The sequence below is a fragment of the Melospiza georgiana genome, chromosome 8, assembly GCF_028018845.1.
Source record: "Melospiza georgiana isolate bMelGeo1 chromosome 8, bMelGeo1.pri, whole genome shotgun sequence".
In the NCBI taxonomy this organism is placed as follows: Eukaryota; Metazoa; Chordata; class Aves; order Passeriformes; family Passerellidae; genus Melospiza; species Melospiza georgiana.
Genome location: NC_080437.1, coordinates 4,465,869 through 4,491,697, shown reverse-complemented (window position 1 = coordinate 4,491,697; position 25,829 = coordinate 4,465,869). Strand labels below are relative to the sequence as shown.

General features: G+C 51.4%; 1 protein-coding gene across 2 annotated transcripts in view; it reads left to right on the top strand.

The window, feature by feature from the left end:
- LOC131086075 (microsomal triglyceride transfer protein-like) overlaps positions 1-24,143 on the top strand; it is a 385,043-nt gene extending 360,900 nt beyond the window's left edge. The window contains exons 5-22 of one of the 2 annotated variants that reach the window (XM_058028824.1): positions 7,723-7,883; positions 13,099-13,277; positions 15,010-15,153; positions 15,621-15,728; positions 16,272-16,388; positions 17,188-17,327; positions 17,405-17,558; positions 17,727-17,884; positions 18,093-18,258; positions 19,218-19,325; positions 19,438-19,650; positions 19,746-19,960; positions 20,542-20,639; positions 21,307-21,428; positions 22,050-22,277; positions 22,553-22,677; positions 22,887-23,057; positions 23,996-24,143. In XM_058028824.1, coding sequence (XP_057884807.1) covers positions 7,723-7,883; positions 13,099-13,277; positions 15,010-15,153; positions 15,621-15,728; positions 16,272-16,388; positions 17,188-17,327; positions 17,405-17,558; positions 17,727-17,884; positions 18,093-18,258; positions 19,218-19,325; positions 19,438-19,650; positions 19,746-19,960; positions 20,542-20,639; positions 21,307-21,428; positions 22,050-22,277; positions 22,553-22,677; positions 22,887-23,057; positions 23,996-24,143 — 2,755 coding nt within the window. Of the gene's footprint in view, positions 1-7,722; positions 7,884-10,808; positions 11,572-13,098; positions 13,278-15,009; positions 15,154-15,620; positions 15,729-16,271; positions 16,389-17,187; positions 17,328-17,404; positions 17,559-17,726; positions 17,885-18,092; positions 18,259-19,217; positions 19,326-19,437; positions 19,651-19,745; positions 19,961-20,541; positions 20,640-21,306; positions 21,429-22,049; positions 22,278-22,552; positions 22,678-22,886; positions 23,058-23,995 lie in introns of those variants that run through there. The other variant, XM_058028825.1, reaches the window with a different exon arrangement.
- The last annotated feature ends 1,686 nt before the right edge of the window (positions 24,144-25,829 follow it).

Genomic DNA, 25,829 nt, shown 5'->3' with positions numbered 1-25,829 from the left:
GGGGCACACGGGGGAAGCCGGCACCAGGAACTCGGCAGAACCCCCCGGCCCTCACCGCGGACCCCTCCGCCCGCAGCGAGTCCCGAGCTGGGGCAGCACCGACCGCGGTCCCACCTGCGCTGGAGCCGCCGCCGAGCTCCGCCGCCTCTTCGCCAGGCTCCACTGCCGCAGCGGAGGGATTCAGCGCCCCGCTGCGAGGCAAATATCGGGACCCGTTGCGAGAAAAATAGCGCGCTCGGCGCGCTGCGGAGGGATACAGAGAACCGGAAACGCAGCTCCAAACTTATTAATAATCTTACGTTCGGCATTGGGGTTTCGGCTTTTGACCAATCAGCGCACGGGAAAGCAGCCAATCGCTGCTCAGTGTGGAGTGATCCCTGCAGCATGTTCGTGTCGTCGTTCCATATGAGTCCGCCGATTCCGCAGCCCGCCCGGAGCTTCTGCGATTTTTTGGAACCGTGGTTGGGGCAGGGAGTTCATGAAACTGAAATTTTTTTTTTATTGGCTGACAGCTGCACAATGGAAGTTGTTACCATGCAGGATAGGCTGGGAGGGCGCCCCGTCGGGACCCCGAGCGTGTTGCCAGAGCTCACGAGTCACAGCAGGTCTGTGAGCCCGCCAGGGGACGGAATGTGTTAGAATTGTTGTCAATGGAGATGGACTGGGGAGCATGTGCTGGTTGGAGGCTTCCTGAGGCCTGGTGATGTTGAAATTGTAGCGTTCTTGATATTTGGTGATATCAGGAGGAACATCAAAAAACCGTTTACATTGGACGACTTGAGGCCAGACTTTGCCCTATGGAGGAGACTTATTCAGGATGTGCCTTGGGAAGCAGCCCTTGAAAACAAAGGAGTCAGGAAAGGTGGGCATGCTGCAAAGCAGAGATATTGAGGGCACAGGAACCGACTGTCCCTGTGTGCCCAAAGATGAGTCGACAAGGCAAACATCCAGCCTGGATGGGCAGTGAGGATTTGAAGGCATTTAGGAATAAAAGGAGGATGTATCATCTTTGGAAGGAGGGTCAGGTCTCTCAGGAAATATTTAAGGGGATTGCCAGGGTATGTAGGGAAAAAACCAGGGATGCCAAAGCTCAGCTTGAACTTCATTTGGCAACTTCTGTAAAGGATAATAAAAACTGTTTTTACAAATAAATTAATGGTAAAAGGAAGGGTAAGACCAGATTTTCTTCTCTTTTGGATGTGGGAGGGAACTCAGTAACTGCAGATGAGGAGAAGGCAGAGGTGCTCAATGCCTTCTTTGCCTCAGCCTTCAGTGGGAACACAGCTTGTCCTCAAGACAAGTGTCCTCCTGGGCTGGTGGATGGTGCCAGGGAGCAGAACGGGCCCCCTGTTATCCAGGAGGAGGCAGTCAGAGAACTGCTGAGCTGCTTGGATGTTCATAAATCTGTGGGCCCAGAGGGAATCCACCCCAGGGGGATGAGGGAGCTGGCAGGAGAGCTTGGGAAGCTGCTCTCCATCATTTACCAACAGCCCTGGCTCACTGGGGAGGTTCCAGATGGCTGGAAGCTGGCCAGTGTGACACCCATCCACAACAAGGGTGGGAAGGAGGATCCTGGCAATTCCAGGCCAGTTAGCCTGGCCTCAGTGCCCAGTAAGGTCATGGAGCAGTTCATATTGATTCCAGCAGGCAGCACTTCCAGGATGGCCAGGGTGTCAGAGCAGCCAGCAGGGGTTTAGGAGGGCTGGGGTGTGTGTGACCAAGCTGGTCTCCTTCCATGAGCAGGTGACCCTGCTGGTGGGTGCAGGAAAGGCTGTGGATGTGTCTGTCTGGGCTCCAGCAAGGCCTTTGGCAGTGTCTGCCACAGCTCCCTCCTGGAAAAGCTGCAGCCCAGGGCTGGGACAGGAGCACTCTGTGCTGGGCTCAGCCCTGGCTGGATGGGCCAGAGAGTGGTGCTGAGGGTGCTGCATCCAGCTGGGGCCAGGCACCAGGGGTGTCCCTCAGGGCTCTGGGCTGGGGCCAGCTCTGTTCAGTGTTTGCACTGACCCCGTGGATGAGGGCATTGAGGCTTTCATTAGTGAATCTGCAGAGGGCTCTAAGCTGGGAGCTGTGTCCCTCTGTGGGAAGGCAGGAGGGCTCTGCAGAGAGACCTGGAACTGTTGGATGGATGGGCAGAGCCCAAGGAGATGAAGTTTAATAAATCCAAGTGCCCAGTGCTGCATTTTGGCCACAATAACCCCTGCCATGCTCTGGGCTGGGGACGGTGTGGCTGGGCAGTGCCCAGGCAGAAAGGGACCTGGGGGTGCTGGTGACAGCCGGCTGAACATGAGCCAGCAGTGTGTCCTGGTGGCCAGGAAGGCCAAGGGCTCCTGGCCGGGATCAGGGATGGTGTGGCCAGCAGGAGCAGGGAGGTCGCTGTGCCCCTGTGCCCGGCCCTGGTGAGGCCACACCTGCAGTGCTGTGCCCAGCTCTGGCCCCTCAGCTTGGGAAGGACGTTGGGACGCTGGAGCGCGTCCAGAGGAGGCAACGAGGCTGGAGAGGGGCTGGGAACACAAACCCTGTGAGGAACCCCTGAGGGAGCTGGGGGTGCTCAGCCTGGAGAAAAGGAGACTCAGGGGTGCCCTCATCACTCTGTACAGCTCCTGAAAGGTGGCTGTGCTCAGGTGGGGCTGGGCTCTTTCTCCAGGCAGCACTGACAGAACCAGAGGGGACAGGCTTAACCCGCACCACGGGAAATATAGGTTGGATATTAGGAAGAAGGTTTTTTTCATATAAAGAGTGATAAAGAACTGAAATGCCCTGCCTGGGGAGGTGGTGGAGTCACCATCCCTGGATGTCTTTAAAAACAGACTGGATGTGACCCTGGGTGCCAGGGTTTAGTTGAGGTCTTTGGGCTGGGTTGGACTCGATGATCTTGGAGGTCTCTTGCAACCCAGCCCAGAGATTCTGTGATTGTGTGAGCGCGGGCAGCCGCTCCCTGGGCTGCGATCCCAGCGCAGGGGGCACACGGGGGAAGCCGGCACCAGGAACTCGCCAGAACCCCCCGGCCCTCACCGCGGCCCCTCCGCCCGCAGCGAGCCCCGAGCTGGGGCAGCACCGACCGCGGTCCCACCTGGGCTGGAGCCGCCTCTGAGCTCCGGGTGCCGCCGCAGTTTTGAGGCGATTTGATCAATCAAATGCGGAATACAGTCAGTCCTGGGGCGGCCGTTTTGCTCCCCGACCCCGCCCCGGCCGCTCTCCCCGGGGTTCCCGCTGCCTTCTCGGGATCGGTTCCGTCACCGTTCCGCCGCCTCCCGTCGCTGCCGGCCCGGATTGCGGGATCAGAACCCGAGTCCCTTTGGCCCGGCTGAGCGCAGTGCAAACCCCCTGCGGTGGCGGCAGGCGCGGGGCTGCCCCGCCTCACCCCGAGCCCCGGGCGGGTCCCAGCTCGGCTCTCCCCGCTCGGCTTTGCCCTCGCTGCCGCCGGCGCTTTCCCCGCTCCCGGGGCTCGGCTTTGCCCGGCGGCTCCGCTTGGCCCCGGCCGAACTCACTCCCCCCGTGGCTCCCCAGCCCTGCGGCGGGGCGAACCCCCGGCATTTGCCGAAGGGCTCTGACTGCCCCTGGGCACTGAAGCCTCACGGAACGTGTCCTAGAATGCCGTAAACCTGTGCTGAAATGTTTATTTGAAGTTAATCTGGTGTTTTTCGTGAACTCTGATTTCTCTGAGAATTGTTACTGGAGAGATTCAAAGCAGTAAATCCAGTCCATTATCATTATCATCATTATGTGCAGAATAACAAAATCGAATTTCTTTAACACAAATGCTGATAACATTTACCATATGCTGTTACACTAAACACAATCTCGAGAAGGTCCCAGTTTGTTGGACAGTTGCTAAATTCTACGTTGTTGTTTCTTTCATTATAACTACCCTTTAAAAGTCGGAGGAAATTTATGGTTCCTTAAAATTCGCAGCTACCAAGAGTTTTTCTCAATGTTAAATTACATAGGGTCAAGGTATTTACTACACTTTCTGATCGCTCCAGTAAATCCATCAGGCCATTATTTCAGCCCAGCTTGGTTCACATTTTCAGTGCTTTTTGGTATTAATAGCAGCAGACTAAGTTACATTTTGTAGTACCCAGAACTTTTAAGGATTTTGTTTGTTAATTCGGTTCTGGTTTATTTGAATATGATTTTAATGTTTTTAGGTTGAAGCAAAGTCAGATCTGAGTAATGTTACCTTTATTACTCGACTGAGTTAATTTTTTAACTAATCATTTATGTCAAGGTGGTTTTCTGTCAGGTTTGAGTGTTTCTGAGTTTGGACAAGATCAGGTTTCAGTCTTCTTCACTTTAAGCCATTTCGTGTTCTATTCAAATTTTATTAAGATCAATTATTATTGAGTATAAAAGATGGTACATTAAATACTCTTAAGTGTACCTCTAAGGCCTCTGAGGTGATACTGAATTACACTGCAATTGATTTTAAGTCCAAACCTAATTTTGTTTTAATATGTTTGTTTACATTGCAAGATGTGGTTATTTTCTTCTAGAGATAAGACAGATCCAACTGAAACAGCTGTGATGAAACACTGATAAACACCTGCTTTTGGATAGAAGAAGATACAGTTTGTTGGGCCCTTGATCCTTCACAGATTGCACAGGTGTCAATGCTGCACTGCCTGACAGGATCATTGATTGTGATCTCTTCTGGTTTATCTCCCACAGATAACACAGGAGAGTGGGTGGTTGTTCTACATTATGGCTGTTATCCATTGTAAGCTGTTCAGTGTTTCATTGTATGGATACAGGAATGCTGGAAGAATATTGTCTCCAGTTCCTGAAACAGTCACTGCTGATAGATTGGTTCCATCATGTGGATTAACTCATTTTTATAACAGGCATTATTCATAAGACACCATTACCTTATTTATAGCTGGCTTTTCATGAACTTTGACATATCTCTGTGTGACTATCTACAAGACACGGTGTCACTTTGGGCTCTCTCTCTTTTGTTCTCCAGCTGCAGGTGCATCTCTTTGAACAGGCTGTCTGCAGCTGTTCCCTGCACTGCCTGCTCAGCCTTTAGTCCCTTCTCTTGTTCCAGCAGGGTTGCTGTGCCTTCACCCAGGGCTGTCTCATGGTTTTTCTGTGTTTTCAGAGTTCCAGGATGAGATCTCTGGGCTCTGTCAAAAGCCCCATCTGAGCTGAGGTCCTGTGGTCTTTCCCGACCCTTTTGTGCCACATCCTCATGGGACAGGGCTGTGACCTGCTGAGGGCAAGGCTGCTCCTGCTCTGTGGGAATCAGACACAGCCCCAGGTGTTCTCAAAGAAGGGATTTCCTCCCAATTTAGCCTCCATAAACGAGGGGAAATGCAGTTTCCCTCTACAAAGACCATTCTGGGGGCTTTTGCACATCTTTTTCATCTATGGAGGTCCCATCAAACGGAGGGTCCGCCTCGATGGAACTCTTACAGTGGCACATCCAGAGGTTCCTCTCAAGAGAAGCCCTTTCAGACCAGGGACAGCCGTGTTTGCTCTCAGTTTGAACCTGGAGATAATGAAAATGGGGCTCTTTCCCTCAATACAAACAGCACCATAAAGGGTTTCTCCTATATAAACATGAAAATCAAGGAAAACGGTGATTGCCTGCCTAGTGACACACCCAAAATGATGAAAAAGGTGTGTTTTCCGTCAACTGACACCGTTCAAATCACAGGTAAATCAAGATCCTCCCCAAGTTCAAACACAATTCTAGAAAAGCTTTCCCCCCACCATTTCAATCCCATTTTTGGGGCTCTGGGGAGGGACTGGGGGCACTTCCCCCTCCTCACTGCTCACCCCTGGGCCTGCTGCCCCTCGCACAGTGCTGAGCAGTTCCCTCCCAGTTCCCTGCCAGTTTCCCTCTTCCTGGCGAGCCCCGGCAGGGATGGGGAGAGCACTGGGCAGGAGCTGGGAGCGCTGTTCCTTCCCAGGGCTCCTGATATCCCTGCCACTGCTCCTTCCTGCTCACTCCCGCTGCTCCCACTCTCCCTCCCAGTTCCCTCCTGGCATTCCCTGTGCTCCCAGTTCCCTCCCAGTGTTCCCAGGATCTCTCCCAGTGCTGCCAGCGGCAAAGCCCTGGGGGCACAGCGTGCTCTGCTCTTGCAGAGGCGAGACTGGAGCTGTCAGGAGAGCAAACCCGGCTGGGAAAGCGTTCCCTGCACAGGAAGGTGTCTCCCCTCTCTGACCACAGAGGGAGCTCAGCCTCCGCTCTTGACTCCAAACCCTTGAAGCTCCGAGCCCGACTGCCCGAAATTGGCTCGGCCCCACTGCCCAGCGCACTGCTCAGAGCTCACACGGCTGAGGGGGCAGTGCAGATTGAATAATGAACGCTCCTGGGCACGGCTTTAGCTCTGAACTACACACTGTCACACGGGAACAAATCCCTTAACGAGGATGGGTTCCTCTTGCTGGCACAAGGAGAGAAGCAGAAATCTGACAGGAATATTCTTCATCATTCTGCCCAGGCTCTGTCAAACCCTCCAGCTCCTGCACCTCGGGAAATAACAAGTGGCTTCTAAGCAGTGCCTTTGATGTCAGTGAGCAGGTTATTATGGATTAATTTCACACTGGAAAGCAGCCTTCACACCCTACTGCTCTTGGCATCACCCAAAGAGTTTGGAGGCTGCTGCCCAGGGAGCTCCTGAGTTGTATCTTCCTTGTCAATCTTATCAGCCCCTTGTTTAATTGTAAAAATATAAATAAAATGCATGGGCCCAGGGTCTCAGGACTTGCATATCTCTTCCAAAGAAAGGGAAAATAATGTTTCTCCCAAACAACAGTGTTTAAAAGTTCGTGTTGTCTACATATATTTTGAAAAGGAAAAGAGGAAGAGTAAAATATCAATTACTGGGCTAGTGGCACTGCAGCCTATTTCTGTTCTATTCTTTCACTTGTAGCATCTCTAGGAATACTGAATAAAACCACAAAACTAATAGAACATTGAATTCAAGCTGAAGGAGAAGCAATCTGGCTGCAGGCTTGTGGCACTCCACTGCCTGGGTTCCAGTAAGGGAGCTCATCCCCTCTGCATTTCCAAGCCAGATCCCAAAGTCCTGAGCATCAGCTTTCAGGTTTTTGAACACTGAATTGTAAGCAAAGCTGCTGGGGAGGGCCATGCTCCAGGCACATCTGTGCCATTTCATCTCTCCAGCTCTCTCAGCTCAGCTCGGCTCTTTTCCTCTCCTTGCTGGCTTTGGCTCATGCATTTCTTGAGGGGCTGCCCTGCACTGAGCAGAGCATGAACTGACCATCAGACAAACAGCTTCTGGCACTCTGGCTCTATCCTAAATGGACCATTGCCCAAAGGAATTCCAGGGCCATAATTTCACTTAAGATGTCTTTTAAAGGAACCTGGTTTGGTGCCCTCCATTTCTAAACAAGGAGTGCACAACGCTCCTGCACTCCCTGCCAGGAGGAGCCTTGCAGAAAGGCTTTAAAGCAGCACAGAGCTTGTTAAGCACAAACAACTTCATCCAAAATTCGAATCAATACCATGGACTTTAAAACCTATTTTTAAGACTGAATTAAAGACCAGTTGCATTGTCAATTGACAAGATGAGAAAGGTTTCCTTACCAGTCGTTGAGATGACAAAATAAGGGAGAGGATGGAGCTTGGAGTGGAGGGAGGAAGGGGAAGACCTTCATTTGTACAGTGAGGTTTTAACCATCATCAAGGAATTGCAGAAACCATTCTAATCTCAAGAAAGGAAAAACTATCCAGGATATTTCTCATTTCAGCAGGAGCCTAAGGAAGCCCTCAGCAGCAGGAGATTGGGATAACTGCAAGGCTGGTTTCTGGAGCAGAGGGAGCCGGGTGTGCTCCTCAAAGCCAGACCTTCACCCACAGCAGCCGGAAGGCAGAAAAACAAAGACCCAACGAAGCCTTAGGTGGGGAACGGGTTATCAAGGGTTTTATAAGGAAAGAACAAGGTCTGGGAATCAGGACCTGGAAGGTGAGAGAGGAAGGAAAAAGGGAGACAGCTGCGGCCTCTTGGAATTGAAAATGAGAAAAGAAGGGAGGAGGAATGAAAAGGCTGTGACTAAATTCTAACTCAGCTGGGGTAATAGAGGGAAGTTGTAGGAAGAGGAGATTTCTTCATAGTAGCAAAGTACTGGGATAAATTCACAAGAGAAACTGTGCAATCTATCAGCAGCAGCTCTCTGCAAAGAGGTCAGGCATCCATTCCCCACGCCAAAACCAGGCTCAGGGAACTGGGCCAGACAACATCCCCAGGTTGATCCCAGCCTCATTTTCCAAAAATTGCTCAAAATATAATTGTGCATTAACAGAACAAAGTCTTTTTTCAGCTTATCGGGCTTTGAGATGCCTCAGATTGAGATGCAAACCCAGCTCCTGTCCCTTTGTTGTGCTCAGACTTTCCCCCTTTCCCTGACCCCATCTCTTCAGCAAGCAACAGCTCATCGGGAGCCAGCCAGGCCAGGGGCTTTTCCACAGCTTGTTCCAGGCAGAGGGAAGGAGAAACATAAAGAAAAAGGAGGACAAAAGGGAGGCTGTCCTGGAAAGTGCAGCCTGGCAACCTCCAGACAATGAAATACAAAGCACTCAGACAGCTCCTTGCAAGTGGGGGCTCACAGGGCTAGGGGGGAGTAGCTCTTTTTATACATCTCAGCACAGCCTCATCCCCAGTGTGGGCTGCTTTCCTCCACAAAATCCATAGCTGTGTGCTTGCATAGGAAATTGCTGAACAACTGCATAAAAATACAGGTGGGAAAGGGCATTTCTGCCTTACAGACCAGCTCAGGTGGGCTGGCTTTGGCTTACTGGCCTAAAAATTACATATATATATATATATATATATATATATATACATACATATATGTCTGGTGCAAAACCAGACCTGTAAATATATATTTATATAATATATAAAAAACCCTTTAAAACCCCAAAATTAACTGAGCAGAATTGATTTTTTTTTCTTAAAATTGTGTGGTTTTTAACCAGTTCACACAAGCACCAGTCATATTTTCCCCTTGCTCACAGGGCAGGGGATGGGCTGCTTTGCAGGAGTAGAAATCATCTCCTAAGGAGACCCCAGCTGAGGCTCATTAGGGTCATTAAAGCTCATTAGGGCCCTCGGGTGCTCACTGGTCACACCTGGGGCCTCCTGACCCACACAGCCCCAGGAAATCGCTCTGTTCAGGGATTTTGGAGACCTTGGAGTGCCACCAGTACAATCATGTGGGAACTGCTCACCCCCCTTCAGTTTTTCTCTTCAAGGGAAGGATTGATGGAGCTTGTTGGTAGAGTCAGGGCTTTCTTTGCCACTGCAATGGCAAAAAGGGAGGTGGCAGGGAAGGAGAAGGTGCTGGGGATGGGGTGGGGGGACTTTTGGAGCTGAAGGTCATTTGGAAGAGGAGGAAATTGGGGTTTGCAGGCTGCAGCCCCTGTGGCTTCCATCCAGGCGAGTGCAGCCTGGCCACCCTTTGCCAAAGTCCAGCCTGATGTCACAGCTCAGGGTGGTGAGGTCCCCGTGTGCCTCTCTGGCCTGGGCACGCTGACCTGGGCACTCTGAGTGCCCCTGCTCTGCGCTGCCCTGCTCTGCCCGTGGGTTTCAGAGCTGCCACACCAGGCCCTGCAGCCAGGATCCCCCCTGGTGGCCCAGCAGCCAGGGCCCTTCACTGGACAGAAGTGGGAGCTCACACTGGAGTGGTTCACGAGGGGCTGGGGGAGCACCCAGCATTCCAGCAGCACTGACTTTAGAACCATCCATCTGAACACCCATAGGTGTCCAAAGTTCCATAAGGCACCTTTCCAAGAGCATGGCAACCCCAGATGGATTTGAGAAGAATGCTTCACAAAGCTTTCAACTCCCTCTGGCTTCTTCTGCTTTATTCTTTTTCACAGATTGTCTCAGTGACAGAAGGAGGAAACAGGTTTGGAGAAAGAAAAACCAGGTTTTCTCCCAGTTTTTTACATCCTAACCCTGGAAAGTCTTGGCAGCCAGACCTAAACAACCAACCTGCCAAAGTTCAGCTCCCCTTTGAGGCCTCCTTATCAGCAGGTTTTTTTCACAGGCTATTTCTGTTTGCCTTTCCTCTCCAGGTATTTTATTGAGCTGCAGCCAGCAAACATTCTGGGACCTCACCTTCAGGGCTCAGACCCTCCACAACCATCTCACCCTGAAATATTTCCTTTTCCCCCATGCTGGATAAACAGCTAAGGCTTCCTGTGTTCAGGAAGTTTTCATGCTCTGAGAAGTGTGCTTTGCTCTCACTGCACTGCAGAGTACAGATCCCCCAGAGCCACAACATGGTTTGTGTTGGAATGAACGTTAAAAATCACCCAATTCCAACCCCCTGCCATGGGCAGGGACAATTTCCACTATCCCAGGCTGTTCAAGCCCTGTCCAGCCTGGCCTTGGACACTTGCAGGGATCCAGGGGCAGCCACAGCTGCTCTGGGCCATGGGCTTCTCTGCCCATGCCAGGGAGTTGAGAGAAAATGGTCTTTAAGGTCCCTTCCACCTCAAACCATTCCATGAGTCTAGAAAAGCTAAATGAAAATAGTGAAGAGAAGGATATTTTTCAAATTAAAGATGGGGTATTTTTCCATAAAGACCATGAAAGACCAAGTGAAGACACCACAAATGGGAAACCCATAACTGGAATTTTCCCAGGTTTCTCTCAGCTGGATCTGCTTTCATTTTCTGATCACAGTAGAGGCCCAAAAGCCCAGTGGTGATGCAGAACTGGGAGATTTGCCCTTGAAAATGCCAACACAGCAAAGTCCTGGGGCTCTGATCCACTGCAATGTGCAGATCACTTCCACAATGACACATGGAGTGCCCCCCTCTTCCACCCCCCATTCTTTTTAGCAAAAAGCCTGCCCAGGACCCTGATCTGCATCAGCAGCCCTTACTGTGGTGTCTTTAGAAAACAATTAAACTCAGCAATCAGAAGGTTCATGCACTAATAAAAATGCTGTATGGTCAGTGGGCCAAGGGGTTTAGAGATGGATTTCCCAAGCCCTTTCCCATTTCTTTCTGGGGGTAGCAGTGCTCCCCGTCCCCTCCAGCCTGGCCCTTTAAGTAACTTGAGCCTCCAGGCTGCAAATCCCAGTCTCCAGCTAAAAGGATGGAAAAGCTGTTTCCCCCTTCCCCCTTCTGGGGCTTTTCTTTTGAAAGGAACTGTTTTCTATCCTGTGATGGGAAGAGACAGATCTCCAAAAGACAGAGCAGCTTTCTGAGCATCCCCCTCCCGTATCAGGACAAACTGACAATTCCTCCTCCCCTCAGTGCTTCTGGCTGCTCTTTTTCTCCCAGCTTTCCTCCCCTCCCACCGGCCTTTGGCGAACCCCAGCTGATTTCCAAACCCTCCGCGGCTGCTGGGGGTTGGTACAAAGGTTTAATTATTTCCCTTTCCTTGGGTGAGGCGGGGACAGGAGCAGGTCGGGCCCCATCGCCCGGCACTGCTGATCTTGGCACTTTTGCTGTGCGGTTCCTCTCTCCCGGCCCCCTCCCTTCCCTGCTCCTGCCCTCTGGATGGGCCCTGGAGCCCACCATGGACCCACAGGCACTTTGGGGATGCTTGTGCCTGCTTTGCTTTTCCCTCCTGAGAGCAGCAAAAGGTAAGGGAGGCTTTGGGCTGGTTTGCGACCAGGGACTCGATAGGGTCCGGATGCCCGGAGAGGTGAGATGCTCATCCCAGCATTTATCCTCCCAGGCTGCAGCCAAGCAGGGAACAGACTCTGGCAAACTGCACACAGCGTGAGCATCTCCTGAGGCTGGGAAATTCTGGGGATTGTGGAAGTCCTTTCCATAATGGGATGGGGAAAATCAGAGAGCTGGAGCTTTTTAAACTGCACAGAGTGCAGAACTGTGAAAACTCCTCAGTCTGTCTCACAGAGGAAAGCCCCAGGGACTGAGCTGGACTTCCATTGATTCCTTTGTTGTTAAAAGCAGCAAAGCTTTAAAACATTTCAGAAGTCCAGCAAGTGCATCAAACTTGCAAGAGAATTTCAAGTGACTTCAGAAAACAGATTTGACTGCTTTTGTCATGGGAAAGGCAACCACCCCCACTTCAATCACACTTGTATATGAGCAAGAGAAGGGACTTCAAATAAGTCTAAAAAAAAGGATTAAAGCAGAGAGTTTTGAACTAAAGCTGTCCCACCAACTTCATTTTTCCTTAGCACAGAGACAGAGATTTAATTAGGAGTAAACTCATAAGATGAAGGATTCTGCTTCTTTTCTCCCCTCAAAGTGTTGATTGTACCCCAGTTAATGCCCAGTGCTGAAAAGGCACTGGAGATATCCCTCCTGCCCATGGGCATGCTCAGGAAACCTCCCTTCAGGATTAAAGTGTTTCTTTGGCATTTCTACAAGTGCCCAAGCAGAGCTGCTGCTCCAGCCATCCTTTTTAAGGCAGGGCTGGAAACACAAGCAGGAATCAGCTGTCAGCCTGGAGATCACCCAAATATCCAAACCACAGGCACAAATATTTTCCCAGGAAACCCTTCCCATCAGCTAGCCTTCCCTCCCAGGGGGTGGAGTGACCCAGGTCATCAGCACCTGCGAGTCCAGGTGCCCTCTGGGATGGAGGTGATCCATTGTCACCATCGAGTCAGGAACAGCAGTGGAAGTGACACAACTCCATACTGATCAGAAGACCAAAAACTTACTTTATTACAGTCGCATGACATTTATAACCAACATAATTAATCCAGAACCTGATTGGTTTTTAATAACACCTGTCACCCAATTGGTTATTTAAGGAACTGCTGTTGTAGGGGTTTCTCTGCTGTAGGTGTAATTAGTACTGACTCTAAGATGTAGAAGGTTGAACTATTATTTTTTATACTATATTATTATTATATTTTTTAGAAACTCATAACTTTCTTTAGTTTGTTTGATACAGCTTTGACCTTATTGGGTAACTAATTAAAACAGTATTACTCTTTGGTAAACAAATCTCTGTAACCCATTCTATATTTGCTTAGTAATGGGTGTAGAAGGTGGAGATAAGAATTGTTTCAATTCTTTCTCTGAGCTTCTCACAGCTTTTCCCACAACGGTGCCTGAGGAACGATCCGTTTCTCTCTGTCAGCAGCCACAATCCACGACTGCTTCCCTCCAACTCTTCCATCTTTCCCCAGGGAATCTGCTGCCTTCTTTCCATCCCAGGAGCCTGTATCAGTACCAGTACTCCCTGGCTGTCCAGCTGCAGCACACCTCCACACCATCCCCGTGGGGAGCCCGGCTGCAGGCTGAGGCACTGATCCGTCTGCAGCAGCTCTGGAGGGACCCAGGCGGGGAGGAGCTGCTCCAGCTGCAGGTGGGTACAGGGGGGTACAGCCATCCCAGGTAGAAATTCCTGCTGGGAACACCCCAGGAGCTGCAGGTGTGTACAGGGGTGTACAGCCATCCCAGCCTGGTGTTCCTGTACAGGGGTGTACAGCCATCCCAGACAGGTGTTCCTGTACCAGGGTGTACATCCATCCCAGCCAGGGGTTCCTGTACAGGGGTGTACATCCATCCCAGCCAGGGGTTCCTGTACAGGGGTGCTACATCCATCCCAGCCAGGTGTTCCTGTACAGGGGTGTACAGCCATCCCAGCCAGGGGTTCCTGTACAGGGGTGTACAGCCATCCCAGCCAGGGGTTCCTGTACAGGGGTGCTACAGCCATCCCAGCCAGGGGTTCCTGTACCGGGGTGTACAGCCATCCCAGCCAGGTGTTCCTGTACAGGGGTGTACAGCCATCCCAGCCAGGGGTTCCTGTACAGGGGTGTACATCCATCCCAGCCAGGGGTTCCTGTACAGGGGTGTACAGCCATCCCAGCCAGGGGTTCCAGCTGGGAACACCCCAGGAGCTACAACCCTGTTGGTTTTTCTGGGTCTGGATTGAAGGCACTTGAGACAGTAACTCATGTTCAGACTCAGGTGTTTCTTGTTTCTTATCAGTAAAACAGTCTCACTGCTGTGAGTTTGGCCGCTCACAGCAGTTGAGCGGTTGTGATCACCACAGCAGTTGTGGTCACCAATTGTTGTGGTGTTGTGGGTCCCCAGGATGAGGTGAGAGATGAGAATCTGACTCCAAGTTCTTAGAAGACTGATATTGTACCTCTTTGTCCCTCTCTCTTTGTCCCTCTTCTTCTCTCACGCCTTCCTTCTTTCACATCTTCTTACACTATACTAAAGAAAGAGAGAAAGGAGACATCAGGAGGCTTGACAAGAATGAATAATAAAACTCATGGCAGACTCAGAGAGTCCAACACAGCTGGCTGGGATTGGTCATTAAGTAAAAACAATTCATATGGAACCAATCCAAGATGCACCTGTTGGTCAGCAACCTCCAGACCACATTCCAAGCAATCAGATAATTATTGTTTACATTTCTTTTCTGAGGCTTCTCAGCCTCTCAGGAGGAAAATCCTGAAGGGATTTTTCAGAAAATATCACAGTGACAGGCAGCTTTTCATTAGAAGGCACCAAATGGCCAACAATCTCTTGTTCCAAGGGCTTTTAAGACTAAACTGTCCAATGAAGAACTGACACCTGGATTATTTTCCCTTTTAACCCAATAACTGATCCCACAGAGCTGCCATGGGGACTTTTCTGCCCCGTTACAAAATGCCACCCAAACCCATGGAGAAGGAGGAAGAAGCAGCAGGAAGAAGAAACCCAGGATGACACCCTGTGCCCTCCACCTTGCTTCTATCCACAACACACTAAAAATCCCAAAACCTCAATTTCTCACCAAGTGATACACCTAGACTGCTCTCTATAATCTATTGCACACTTTTGTGGGTTCCAGTCTATTCTGGAGTTTAGGAAACTTTCTCCATGAATGAGGGACAAAGTCAGGGCTCCCCTGGGGGTCAGGGCACCCCAGAGCAGACACAAAAATATTCCCACTGCTCTGGGTTTCCACACAACCCCTTCCGTTTCTAGCCCATGCCAGCTGAAAAATGACCTCTCTGACCAAATTCACTGCCTGCAGGGGAAATGCACACCAGCTTGGTCACCAGACACTTGGTCACTGCTTTCTGCATCTTCTGCTGTTGTAGATCCATGACCTGAAGGCCCAACACCAGCCAGAGGAGCAGAGGAGCCAGGACAGCACCGGAGGCTCCCCTGTAGAGATTGCACTGAGCCCAGAGGCACAGGCAGAGCTCCAGCAGCCAGTGTTCATCTCCTGGAGCAGTGGCAAGGTCAGCTGGACACCTCCTGGGCTTGTTCATGCCCTCTGCAAAGCATTCCTGTCCTCATCCTAGATTTTCTGGGCTATGAGGCCCATGGGAGCTCCTGCTCCACCTCTCATTTCAGAGCAGAAGGAACTGGCCAATGTTGGACCCTACAAGGAGTCCCATGCTCCAGAAGGACTCAGCTGGAGCTGCAGAATCCCATGTTAAAGCTCTTCAGCCCTAACCATGGGATATAAGCTCCTTTCTGGCCTTCTCCTCTGAGGCTGTGGAACCCCAGGGTGGGAAGGAAAGGGAAAGTTTTTGTTCCTGCATTCACAGACCTCATGCTATTGAGGGATAAGGGCCTCCTTGAGAAAATTCCTCAGGGGTCTGCAGGGTGTTCTCAGGTTCCCTTTTGTCAGGGAAGGCAGCAGGGAGCCTGCAGGGACCCCAGAGATGTCCCCTCGGCCAGACACCCCCTCCTGCCCTCCCAGGTCAAAGCTTTCTACGGTAATGAAGCAGAAAACATCCTGATCTCCAACCTGAAACGAGGCATCACCAGTCTGTTCCAGCTTCAGCCCCATGCCGGCACCACAGTGGAGGTAGGTCCAGCGCTGGGACCAAAATCCAGAGATGGACCAGGAGAGCTGGCCCTGGAGCCCAGCCAGCCCATGAGCTTCAGCAGAGGGGGCAAAATTCAGGACAAATAACATTGGGTCTGCTGCTCCAACCGGGCTATGAGCAAGGATGACTCTTGGAAAGGCAGATGACTTAAAATAAAATAATCCAATTTTCAGCAATTGGCACCCCTTACAAAATCACAGCCTTTCCCTGGACAGTAGGAACAGCAGAGGGAAAACTCCACAAGCATTCCTGCCTAGAGGATTTGCGTTGCCAGCAGCCAGCTGGAATGACCTGTGAACAACATGAAATAACCTCAGAACCCCAAATGCAGTCACTGAGATGCTTAATTAAATCTTAATTTAGAGCCTGAATTTACAAAGATGGGCTTGGATCTGTCCAACCACCCTCTGATTTGCCTCACATTCTGGAATTTAGCTGCTGTTCTCTTTGCTAGGTTGGCCTTTGTGTCTGTCCTCTCCACAGAGTGTTTAACATTCGTGGTCACTCCTGTTTGTTTTCAGGAAGATGCCTCTGGAAGCTGCCAGGTCACCTACACCATGTCCAACCATTCCATCACCAAGACCAAAGATCTCCTCAGCTGCTCAAAGCCAAAGTCTGGATTCACCTCCATGAACAAAGCAAGTCCATTGCTCTCGCTGTGGGGGGCTCAGCAGGGCCACCCCTAAAATCCTTTGGTAGGTGGGCTTGGATTCCCATTCCCAGCTGGCTTCAGCCTTCTGCAGCAGCTTGGGATGGGACTCTTAGACCCATCCCCAAAGTGGGATGCACCAGCATCCCTCAGGAGGGTCTCGAGGTGGGAAGGAGCAGCAAAAGTGCTCTGGGTCACCCCATCCCTGCTCTTGTTATCAGTTCTGAGCTGTCAGCTGATCCTGCTTGGGAAGCTGGAGATGCAGGGATGGTTTCTGGGTCTCGTTGCATGGGGGATTATTTTGACAGGATTCTGTTTTGCTGAAAGAAGTAGCCTGTGCTCAACCCTGACATAAACAGAGGAAATCCCGTGGGTCTTGATGCAGTCATACCTGCCATAACCAAAATTTAGGGTTTTTTTTGGAAAATATACAAATTCTACTGAATTCAGTATAAAAATGGACATTCCCATGGAGATCCCAGGGGCCCTGGCAGGGGTCTCAAGACCTCCTTGTTGTGCAAGTACCTGTGGTGTCACCACTCTGTCTGCCTGCTTCAGCCATGGCTGGGAGCATCCCCTTGCTGCTCCTCACCTGGTGGTGCCTTCTCCCACACCTGGGAAGAAGGTGGGCTCTGATGGATTTTCCTTTCCTACATTTTGCAAGTAAAGTAGGTGACTTGGTGGGCTGATAAGTTCTTTTCCTGCTAATGTAAAGCGAGAAATCTCCCGGGGAGAGGCCAAGGGGAATAAAAGGTTGCTTTTTTCCTCATTGCCTTTCCTTTCCCAAGATTTTTGGAGTGGAGTGGCAGCCCTCCAGCAGAAGCCAGTACGTGGTGAGGGACAGCCTGCTGCAGTCAGTCCTGGCAGAGGAAAGCCACGTGGTGGCTCCAGCCCTGAGATCCCGCTCCGGCATCAAAATCAGCTCAAGGTGAGGGATGATCCCAACCCCTGGCCGTGGAGGGTGGAAATCACAAAACTTCCCACTGACTGTTTGTCCCTTCACAGGCAGCAGCTCCAGCTGGTGTCTCCTGCAGTGCCTGGGCTGGCAGAGGTGTCTGGACAGAGTCTTGAGGATGTGCTGGCTGGCACGGGGGCACGGCCCCAGCCCCTGGGCATGGCCAGCCTGCCCTTCAGGAGGGTCTGCACCCACTGCCCGTCGGTCAGTGATGCTGCTGAGCCCCAAAACTCCCCCTCAGGCTGGGCACTCGTGGGGTTTGGGGTTAAACCCCAGTGGTGCTTTTGGAGGGGCTGCTTTGGTGCAAATGTTACCCTGTGATAACATGGGAAAAGAGGCTAAATCCCCCCCCAACAAAGCTCACCTTTGCAGCTGAGAGCCTTCCTGAAGGCGTTTGACAGGCAGAGAGTCAGAACAGACACCTTGAGGGTGGCGACAGCCTGGCAGTTCCAGAGGTTCATCCAGATGCTGCGCAGTGCCAAGAAGAGGGATGTGCTGCAGCTGCTGAGGAGAGCCCCCGAGGAGGCACGGTGAGAACCCCTGGAGCTGTGGCTCCAAAATTCCGAGTGCTGGGCAAGACAGACGGGGATGGTTGGTGCTGCTCCATGGCAGCTTCTCCATGCTCCTCCATCCTGGCTAGTGGCAGTGTTCTCTGGCTTCTCCCAATGCCTGTCCTGTCCAAGCACTGCAGGGTTTTTGTGGGCTGTGCCTCTGCTGATTTCCCTCCTCCTGCTCCAGCCCCTTCCTGGTGGAGGCAGCAGTGGCCACACATTCGGTGGCTTCCTTGGCAGTGCTCTCAGAGTTCCTGGATTTCAGCCAGGAGCCCAAATCCCTCCTGGAGAAGTTTCTCTGTGCAGCAGCTTTCTCTCCCCGGCCTTCAGGAGAGCTTCTCCAGCTCGTCCTGGTGAGTATGGACATCTCCTTCTCTTCCCCATCCTGGGATGGATCCACACACCATGGAACAAGGGAAACCTTTCTGTGGAAATTGATTTTCCTGCTCATGGGATTGTTTCATGTGCATTTAATGGGATGGGAGTAGATGCTGTCCAGAGCAAAAGAATCCAGCAGCAGATGCTTTGTATCAGTGCATTAAAGATAATAAAATCTCAATTTAGAGCCACAACATTTTATCCAATTAAATCATGCATGGCCTCCTTCAAGGCAGGTAAGTACTAGTTTTTCTTGACTGTGGGAATCCATAAAATTAGAGGGTTTTGGGGAAGCTGCAAAAGGCAGGCCCCAGAGACTGCAGAACTGTGATTAGAGCTAAGCAGCAGCCATGAGATTGGTCAGAAGAAAAAGTATTTAAAAAGTAGAAAAGCAAGGACAAATACAACAATGGTGTGTGTATTAACACTTTTCTGTAGCTTAGGGAATTATCCTAGACAAGTTTATCTAGTGAGATATTAGGAAGGTTGAAGCTCAATAATGGAGCTCTGTGCATTGTGTTTTAAGGCTCACAAGCAGGTATTGTATTTGAAATAAGCAAGAATTGTTTTAACCAAAGGTACCTGTGCTTATAGTGGTTGGATAGAACTACTGTCAATGTGCTTTTGCTTTGTGTGATTGGTCAAGAAGCTTATAAGTAAGTTGTAACATTAGTTTTTTGGCCTGCTGCCTGGGATGTGAGCTGCTGGCATCTTCCCACTGTCATAACCATGCAATGAGACTGATGCTGGAAAACAAAACAGCTCAAAGCACATTCCACAGCAGCCCTGTCCTGTTTGTGGTTTGTACACAGCCCCCAGCCAGTGACACCTGACTTGCTCGAGATAAGAGGTATAGCAAACTCCTTCTCTTTTCTTTTTTTTTCCCCCTAATTTCTTTTTTCCTGCTTCCTGTTACTCCTTTCCTGATGCCCAGGACAAGCTGGATGGGAAGCAGCTGGCACCTGAGATCTGGGAGACAGGAATAGTTGCTGTGGGCTCTCTGGTGGGCAAGCTGTGCCAGCAGAAGCTCTGTGGGCTGCAGGTGGGTCCTCTGCAGTCCCTCACACTTGGCTTTTTGGGACACCCCCAATTCCAGGGGTGCCCAAAATATCTCCTGTTCCTCTCTCCCCTCTCCTCCTGCAAATCCCAAGCAGGTGGTGGAGCGTGGGGTGGAAACCATCCTCAGGGGGCTCAGAGGTGCCCAGGAGGAGCCCAGGGTGGTCATTTCCCTGCTGGCCCTGGGCAATGCAAGGCTCCCTGAGACCATCCCCACCCTCCTGGAGCACGCTGAGGGCGGTCCCACGGCTGTCACCACCGCTGCCACCTCTGCCCTGCAGCGATTCCCCGCTCCCCACATCTCCAGCAAGGTAGGAGAGCAGCTTGTGTGAGGCTTGGTGCTCCCCTCCCCACTCAAAGCCAAGCTGCTGGGTGCCCTTCACTCTCAATTACCCCTTCCCATCAGGTGAAGCAAGTGATGAGGAGGATTTTCCACCAGAAGAGGAAGAGTTATGACCAAACCTGTCACCTGGCAGCTGCAGAAATCCTCCTGGATAACCACCCCCTGCCCATGGATGTCATCAACATCCTGCTGGCCACCACTGAGATGGAGACAGAGGTGGCCACGTTCCTGCTGCTGAAGGTGCAGAACTGCCTGCGTGACCACCACCACCTGGCAAGGTGGGGCTTGAGGGCACAGGGACATTTTCCCTCTGCTCTGCATCCCCTTTTTCTCCTCCTCCTCCTCCTCAATCCAGCTCTGGGGTTTGGACCAATATATCTTTAAAATGTGCCAACATCACTTCATGGGGGCTGCCTGTATATCCCTGGAGTAACCAAAGGGATGCAGATGTCACACAGCCAGGCAGAACCTGATTTTGTCATCCTGCCCCATGGCAGCAGGACCCAGGCTTGTGGGTTCAGCAGAGTCCTTGGAGGCTGAAGCTCTGGCTCCCAGGGCAGTGCACAATTTGTGCCTGCAATAATCTTCCTGTCTGCACAGAACAAACCCAGCACTCACGTTTTTCACAGCTAGGTAAAAACTGCAGAAAAATATCTGCCTGGTTTATCCTAGTAATCCAGAGGAAAAGGAATTCCAGGGTAGCCTACATCTAAAGCTTTCACTTTTTCCTCACGCTGCTCTGGGCAGTCAGCAACCATGAGAAACACTTTGGCAAATTATATTTCCTTCTGCAGGGACCACGGACCCCTTGCCTTCCCTCCCTCCCAGTGCTGACACATCCTTTCCCTCTCTTTTCCAGGAAGATACTGAAAGACATCATGGGAGACCCACGGATCAACAATTACAACTTCTTCTCCAAAGTTGGCATCTCCTCTTCTTTCTCAGCACCTCTGGCAGGTGACAGCACAAGGGACACCTTGGTCCCCTCAGAGGGTTAAAGGAGGGGTTGGTGGGAAAAGGCAGCTCCAGAGGAGGATCCAGGTCTGTAGAATGCCCCAAAATCTCAGGGAGGTTTCTGAGAACGTGCCCCAGTACCAGAGATATGAACATGCCCTTCTCTAACACAAACTTTTGCCAAATCCTGCTGGTTTGAAAGAGGAACTTCAGCTGGAAATGAAACCAACAGCAAGTTGCTGATGCGAGTTTATGTGCTTTTCCTGACAAGTCAAGATATTTCACTCCATTCCTCAGTTCCTTTGGTATTTTTAATAAGATCTCCAGAGAGGAGGATTCTTGCCCTGAGATTTAAAAGAAAGAATCAAATTTCAGAGACCGCAAAAAGCAGCACTTGCTAAATATCTACTGAATTCTTCACCCCTCAATTCTGTCCCTATTCTAATTAGCTCAGTCTGGCCTTGAAGAGGGTCAGTGAAGGTGGAAATTCCAGGGAGAAAAAAAAAATACAGCCTTGCAATGCTGAATCATTTGAGTGTTGCCAGAATGAAAGGAGAAGATGCAGAGTGGTACCACAGGTTTGGGTTGGAGGGGACCTTAAAGATCATCCTGTTAGCACCCCTTCCACCAGACACCCAGGGGTGCTCATGGGCATCTCTCTGCCCTTCAGTCACCCAGGACCTGACCTCCACTTTTGGGCTGGACCTGCTGTTTTTGGAGGGTGGATTCCTGAGGAAGAGCGTCTCCGACTTCTCCCTGCTCAGCCATGGCCAGCGGCTCCGTGCAGCTCAGGTGCCACAGAGAGGGGCTGGGGGCTGCAGGGGGGTGACAGCACAACCCAGGGGTGCCACTGCTGTCCCTGTGTCCCCTCTTCACCTCCTCGTGGTGCTTCGCCTCTGTGCTCAGCACGTCCTGTGTCAGAAAAAGGCAAATTCCCAAATCGCTGGTGTGAAACCAGACTCCTGCTCTGGAGAGGGGAGCCCCTGATCCCCAAAAACCAGATGATGGAACACTGGTACCTCAGGGTGCTCAGGGATGGCTTGGATGCCTCACTGGTACCTCAGGGTGCTGAGGGATGGCTTGGATGTACACTGGTACCTCAGGGTGCTCAGGGATGGTTTGGATGCCTCAATGGCACCTCAGGGTGCTCAGGGAAGGTTTGGATGTACACTGGTACCTCAGGGTGCTCAGGGATGGCTTGGATGTCACACTGGTACCTCAGGGTGCTCAGGGATGGCTTGGATGTCACACTGGTACCTCAGGGTGCTCAGGGATGGCTTGGATGTCACACTGGTACCTTAGGGTGCTCAGGAATGGCTTGGATGCCTCAGTGGTAACTCAGGGATGGCTTGGATGCCTCGCCCAAGTCACTCCATCACTGATGTCCTGCTCCTGTCCACTTCTGTCTTCCAGGTGACCTTTGAAGCACAAGGGATGGAGTCGATGATGGGAGAAAACCTCTCGGAAGGAGAAGAGGAGCCAGAGCTCATGGCTGGGATGGCAGCCACCTTCTTTGACGTCCAGCTGCAGCCAATTGTCTTCTTCCAGGGATACACAGACCTGATGGGCAAGGTCCTGCTGAGCAGTGCAGAGCCCACCAGTGTGGTCAGGGGGAACCTCCTGCTGATGGACCATCACCAGGTACTGGCTGGGGAGGAAGCAGTGGCCTGTCTGCACATCCCAACTGAGCCTGTGGATGTTGCACACCACAGACACAGATCTGACAGCGAGGTGGCACTGCCAGATGTGTCTTGGGGTTGGTAAAGCAGTGGGATGGCTTGTTCTGCCATAGGAGACCGTGGCTGAGGTGCAGGGCTGGGATGGACATTCCCAGCAGCCACAAGGCCCTGCTGGTGCCAGCACTTATCCAAGAGCAGTGCCTGGCCACAGGGAGCTCTGCCTTTTCCATCTTCCAGGTCATTCCTCTGCAGTCTGGCCTCCAAGTGACCGTCAGACTCCAGGGTGGGCTGGGGCTGGACATCTCAGCTGACATGGACGTGAGCATTTGGGAGCAGGAGCTGAAAACCAGCGTCAATGCCAGGTCAGCCTGGCTCTGGGAATGGGAATACCTGGGGGGCAAGGGTGGATTTCCACTGCTCCCTGCTCTTCTCCTGGTGGGTCCAGCCTTTCCTGGTGCTTACAGAGACATTTTCCATGGCCAGACCTCTAACTGAGGTGTTCATGGAGTTGTTTGGTGCCCAGCTCAGGCCATTGCTCTGTGACCAGACCCTACGTGCTTCTCTCTCCCAGGGGAAGCCTTGCCATGGATTTCCAGGCAGAACTGGATTCCCCTTTGCTCCAAGCCACCCTGAGGAGCCAGACAGAGGTGGAGACCTCCATCCACTTTGACACCAAGCTGAGGTTTTCCAGCAGCCCCGTGCTCATGTGCCTGCAGCTGAGAGAGGAACAGGTCCCATACAGGTAGCACCAGATCCTGCAGAAACATCCTGGTGGGCTTGAGAGAAAGGAGGGAAGAGGAGAGGATTAATGGTTGCACTTATTGGATGGGAATTGGTAGGGATGAGGGAAGGGCACCACAAGTTCCTGATATGAGTGGAAGTCTCATCTGTGATAGTGTTCACAGGGGTTCTTGGATGAGGGAAGAGATGAGGATCTGACTCCATGTTTCAGAAGGCTTGATTTATTATTTTATGATATATATTACATTAAAACTATACTAAAAGAGTAGAAGCAAAAGATTTCATCCGAAGGCTAGCTAAAAATAGAAAAAGAAAGAATGATAACAAAGGCAGCTGTCTGGGACTCTCTGTCTGAGCCAGCTGGGCTGTGATTGGCCATTAATTACAAACATCCAACATGGGTCAATCACAGATGCACCTGTTGCATTCCACTGCAGCAGATTATCAATGTTTACATTTTGTTCCTGAGGCCTCCCAACTTCTCAGGAGGAAAAATCCTAAGGAAAGGATTTTTCATTAAAAGATGTCTGCGACAATCATCCATAAGTGTTGCTCTGAATTTTTAAAATTCTCTATGCCTTCTGATGTTGACATTCTTGTAGCAAACTTTCTCACACACTTTCTGTAAATAACTGATTTTTTTGCATTCTTTTATAGAAGAGGAGAAATTTGATAGACTGTTGGTTTGTCCAGTGTCATCGGAGAGGTGGCACTGTCACCCTCCAATCCACTGTCACTTTTAGAAATCTATAAATGTTGGAGTCAGGAAATAAATTTCCCTTTTCCTCACCTTGAGAGCAGCGGTGTGTGCGCTCGTGTTGTTTCCTGTCCTATAGCGACACATGAGACCATCAGGAGATGGTGACTGGGAGGAGGAGGGTGAGATCCACCACCCCCACCAGAGGCTCCTGACCGTGCTGCTGTCCCTCTGTCCCACAGGGAAGTGCTCTCAGTGTCCCAGTCTGCCGGGAGCCGGAGCAGCACCGCTCGGAGGGGCCGGCGCGGCGCCATGCCTAGGAGGGAATTTGCCCTGCACCAAACCAACTCCAGGGTCTGCAACCTCCTGCTGCCTGCAGAAAAGGAATAGGGAACCAGAGCACCTCGGGATTCTCCTCCACAACCACCTTTGAATGAGGAAAATGCTGCAATAAGGACACCAGAAGGATGATGAGGAAGGACAAGAGGAGCTGCTGAAGAACAGACACACCCCGTGCCCCCAAACCTGCCCTCACACCCCAAAGGCTGAGATTTCCCCCTCCTGGACTCCTCCCTTTCATGGGGCAGGGCCTTGCTGGAAGCCAAGCTTTTCCTCATGAAAAACAGCCTTGTTTTGCAAGTGGATGAGTTCCTGAGAGCCCAAGAAACCCTCCTGGAGGACTGCATCCCAAAATGCTGAGTTTTCTCCCTGTTTACCAAAGCTGTCAGGAGGGGACACATCTGCAGCCAGCTGGAAGTCCCCAGTGGAGGGAATAAATGACCTTCCTTGCCCAAGCTGAGTTGTTGTCATCTACCACCACCCAACACCTCCAGGATCAGAGGGCTGGTGAGGAAAAGCAGCATTTCTCCATTCCTTCCAGATAATCATGTGCCTTGGAAGACTTTTTAGCTCTTTTCTTGTGGTGTGTGTGCTACAAAACAACCTTTTTATGAAAGAAAGGAAGGATATGGAGTACATATTCTTTTGTTAATTATGAGCCTGAAATGTTAGCACTGAGTCTTCTGGTTCAGGGGAGGAGACTTGCCTGGTTTTCCATCTGGAGACACCGATTACAAGCGCTTTGGTTATGTACAGAAATAAATGCTCTGTATTTTCATATTGTCTCTGTTTGACTCGTAACTGTCCTGGACACATGGAAGGGCAGAAGGAGGAGACATTTCCAGCAAGAACCTGCTTTCTAGGTCTGCATTTAGGGTGCTGCCTTTCCTCTTCCTCCTCCTCTAGAGATTGACAAAGGCGGATTTGTCATCCAGCTGATATTTACCCCAAATCAGCTGAACTCCTAGTCCCAAAGGATACCTGCCCTGCCAGAGGGACCAGGTCCTGTAGCTGGGATTGGAGTTGGGAATGTGCTTCCAGACCCTTTGGATGGGGGAAGGACATCTGAATACAGATTTCACCAGTTTGCATTGCTGCTGGCAGCTTTGCTGTCCTGCTGAATCCTGATGTTTTCCAAGCCCTCCCAAGGATGTTATTTTTCCCAGTCCTGGTTAGATGCTCAAACACAATGAAGGACCATAGGCCTTTTGGTGAAGTCACCCATTTCCTTGGCAATGGCTCCAAACCCTCCCAGAAGGGACCTCTCAGCCCCAGGTCCCCAGTAAAGATGACACTGTGCCCGCAGAGCTGGAATGGAGTCCCCTCAGTTTGGATGGGCAGAAAGGGACCGGGATGTGAATTTATTTTACCCAGCCTGTTCCAGTGCTTGCCAGCCCTCTCTGTGAAGGAATTTTCCCTCATTTCCAGCCTCCCCTGGCCCAGCCTGAGGCCCTTTCCCCTTGTCCTGGCCCTGTTCCCTGGCAGCACAGCCCGACCCCCCCTGGCTGTCCCCTCCTGGCAGGAGTTGTGCAGAGCCACAAGGGCCCCCTGAGCCTCCTTTGCTCCAGGCTGAGCCCCCTGCCAGCTCCCTCAGCCTCCCAAAGAGTCCTTCCATCCAGCAGCGAGGGACAGGGACAATCGGGCGGGGTTGGAGTGCCAGGTGTGACTGCTGGTGAGGATCCCCAGGGCAGCCTCTGTCCATCCATCTCCCAGGGATGTCGCAGCGCTCCTGTGGCC